Source organism: Mus caroli, chromosome 1 (genome assembly GCF_900094665.2).
Source record: "Mus caroli chromosome 1, CAROLI_EIJ_v1.1, whole genome shotgun sequence".
Taxonomy (NCBI): Eukaryota; Metazoa; Chordata; class Mammalia; order Rodentia; family Muridae; genus Mus; species Mus caroli.
In genome coordinates this window covers 143,607,775-143,610,364 of record NC_034570.1, presented here as the reverse complement: position 1 = coordinate 143,610,364, position 2,590 = coordinate 143,607,775, and the positions used below count along the sequence as shown (strand labels likewise).

At 37.1% G+C, this 2,590-nt stretch overlaps 1 protein-coding gene across 7 annotated transcripts in view; it reads left to right on the top strand.

Moving 5' to 3' along the window:
* Smg7 (SMG7 nonsense mediated mRNA decay factor) overlaps positions 1-2,590 on the top strand; it is a 63,847-nt gene that overhangs the window by 35,787 nt on the left and 25,470 nt on the right. For all 7 annotated transcript variants that reach the window (XM_021177737.2, XM_021177809.2, XM_021177439.2 and 4 more), the window contains 2 exons: positions 647-818; positions 1,968-2,039. In XM_021177737.2, coding sequence (XP_021033396.1) covers positions 647-818; positions 1,968-2,039 — 244 coding nt within the window. The remainder of the gene's footprint in view (positions 1-646; positions 819-1,967; positions 2,040-2,590) is intronic.

Sequence of the window (2,590 nt, the reverse complement as noted above, 5' to 3'; positions counted from 1 at the left end):
TTTTTTCTCGAGACAGGGTTTCTCTGTGTAGTCCTGGAACTCACTTTGTAGACCAGGCTGGCCTTGAACTCAGAAATCCGCCTGCCTCTGCCTCCCGGTGCTGGGATTAAAGGCGTGCGCCACCACGCCCGGCTCTTGTTTGCTTTTTTAATAGGAAACCTTGATATTGTTCAAACAGGAAAGAATCGAGGTAGGATGCAACAGACAGGAGACAGGACAGAGTGGAATGACAGGCCTACACAGTCAGAGGAGGTGACGGTGAGCAGAGGAGTTACCTGCTATTTTTCTGTTCACACCGCAGAATGAAGAGTGATGAATCTGTCTAGAACTTGAGAAAATAAGTGTCAAGACCTTGTCTTGCATTTCAGAAACATTTCTAGCCAGTATTTAATGATTTTTTAAAAAAGAGAAGTCGGTCCTTTCATGGCATTCATTATTATTATGTGCTTGCTGAATGTTTTTAGAAGTGCTTTATATGAAACTTCTTTGATAGATAAGGGTTAACCCATCAAAGGTAACATTTACTCTCCATGCAGTTCTTACTGGAGTCTCAGGAGTATGGGATCATTACACACATAATCTTGAATACAGACTTACTGTTAGAACATTCTGACATTATTAAACTTTGCTTGTGTTTTTTCTTCAGTTATTACAGGAACTGTGTACAGTGTTTAATGTAGATTTGCCATGCCGTGTGAAGTCTTCCCAGTTGGGAATTATTAGCAATAAACAGACGCACAGCAGCGCCATAGTGAAGCCACAGTCTAGCTCCTGCTCCTACATCTGCCAACACTGCCTCGTCCACCTTGGAGACATTGGTGAGCCTGGGAAGGGTTAGTGACACACCCGTCCTTTTCTCTGAGTAATCATAGGAAGAAACTTCAAGTATGCATGTTTGTTTTGCTTAGATTGATATATGAAGAAATTATAAAAGTCACTTTTAGGAACTTTTTCTCCATGTTTTGAGATTGGCAGAATTTTGGAAAAAGAAATTCTCAAATTAAAATTTAAATTCTCTTCAGATTTGATCCAGGTATAGGCAAACACTAAAACTGCAGCCAAAAGTAAATTTTAAAGTAATATTGTATTTTCTCAATTAGAAATTTATTCTCGTTTAAAGTTTATAAATTATTTTTTTAAATCTAGTTTGTCTATTATTTCTTCCTATTGGTACACTGAAAGCTCATTTTATATGCTGCTTCCTTTCAAAGGTTAAATTTGCATTTCCATTATATACATTTTACTTGGGGTTATATATAACGTATTTTTCTGTTCATTCCTTCAAGGTGACCTAAAGGTTATAAAACAAATTAACTATAGGATTATGTTTTGTCCTGAAATAACAAGGAATGAGGAACATGAGTGTATTTAAATTAGCAGATTGTACATTTCTTAATGCCATAAATGAGTGGCACTTTGAGAGGTCACATCAGAGTTATCAGTGAGCTCTGCAAGGAGCTACAGTATGTTTAGGTTGGCTTTGCTTTAAATGTCTTCTTTGCACACACATAATTAATACTGCAGTAGGTGCAAGGCATTTTTCAAAAATCACTAAGATATTGAAGAAATACTTAATTTTCAGATCATATTGTATAGTGTTTTTTGTTTTGTTTTGTTTTTAAGTGCCATATAACTCACCCCTTCTTGTGGCTGGCTCCAGGTCACCAGCATAGTCCATAGTGGGAGCTGGTGAGGCTGACACTGGAGGACCTGAAGTGGGGGCTAGGTAAGCTTTCACATCGGTTACTGCTGAGTGTCCAAGGAGACGGCCGGCCGGACACGTCACATAATCCTATAGTTAATTTGTTTTAAATTTTTCTGTCTTTAGTGGTCTTTAAGGTAATTTTAATGTCTTTATTATCTCTAGAATTTAAAACTAGCTGTTTTGGACATGCCCTCCTCGTGGTTTTTGTGTATGTTTATGTATATTAATATGATTTTAAACTGGATTTTCTTTTTCTTCTCAGCTCGATACAGAAATCAAACTAGCCAGGCAGAGTCCTACTATAGGCATGCAGCTCAGCTTGTCCCCTCCAATGGTGAGTGCGCCTGCGCCTGCCTGCCTGCCTGCCTGCCACCTTAAAGAGACCATGTTCCTGTGGTCTTTATAGTAGTACCCTAGCAAATAGATTCCACTTTCCAAGTGTATTGTAGCAGTAGATGTTGAATTTCAGCAGCATTGAGTTTCATGTTTTTCTTTTTGAACTTTATATTCCACATACTTAAAATGAAATTTTCTTTTAAGAAAGTTATTCTGTAAGCCAATATAAATAGAATTAATCAATGTAGTCTAAAGTTTTTCTCCAAACCTAGCAATCTTAATTGGCCTACATAGCAGTGATCTTTCAGGATAACCATTTCTTCTTAGAAAACTAACCAGTTACCTAAAAGGTAGTGCTTTTTTTTTTTTTTTTCCTCTTCTGGGAGGCCTACTTTATTTTTATTAATATAATGCATACTATAGGCCAAGAGAGTATTTGGGGGTGGTCTTACATGGAATCTAACACAAATGGCAGCACATTTGGGACCCTTTAAATGCTTGGTTTTGGTGGATTTACATTTTTTTTTTAGACTATATACTTCTTTTAAA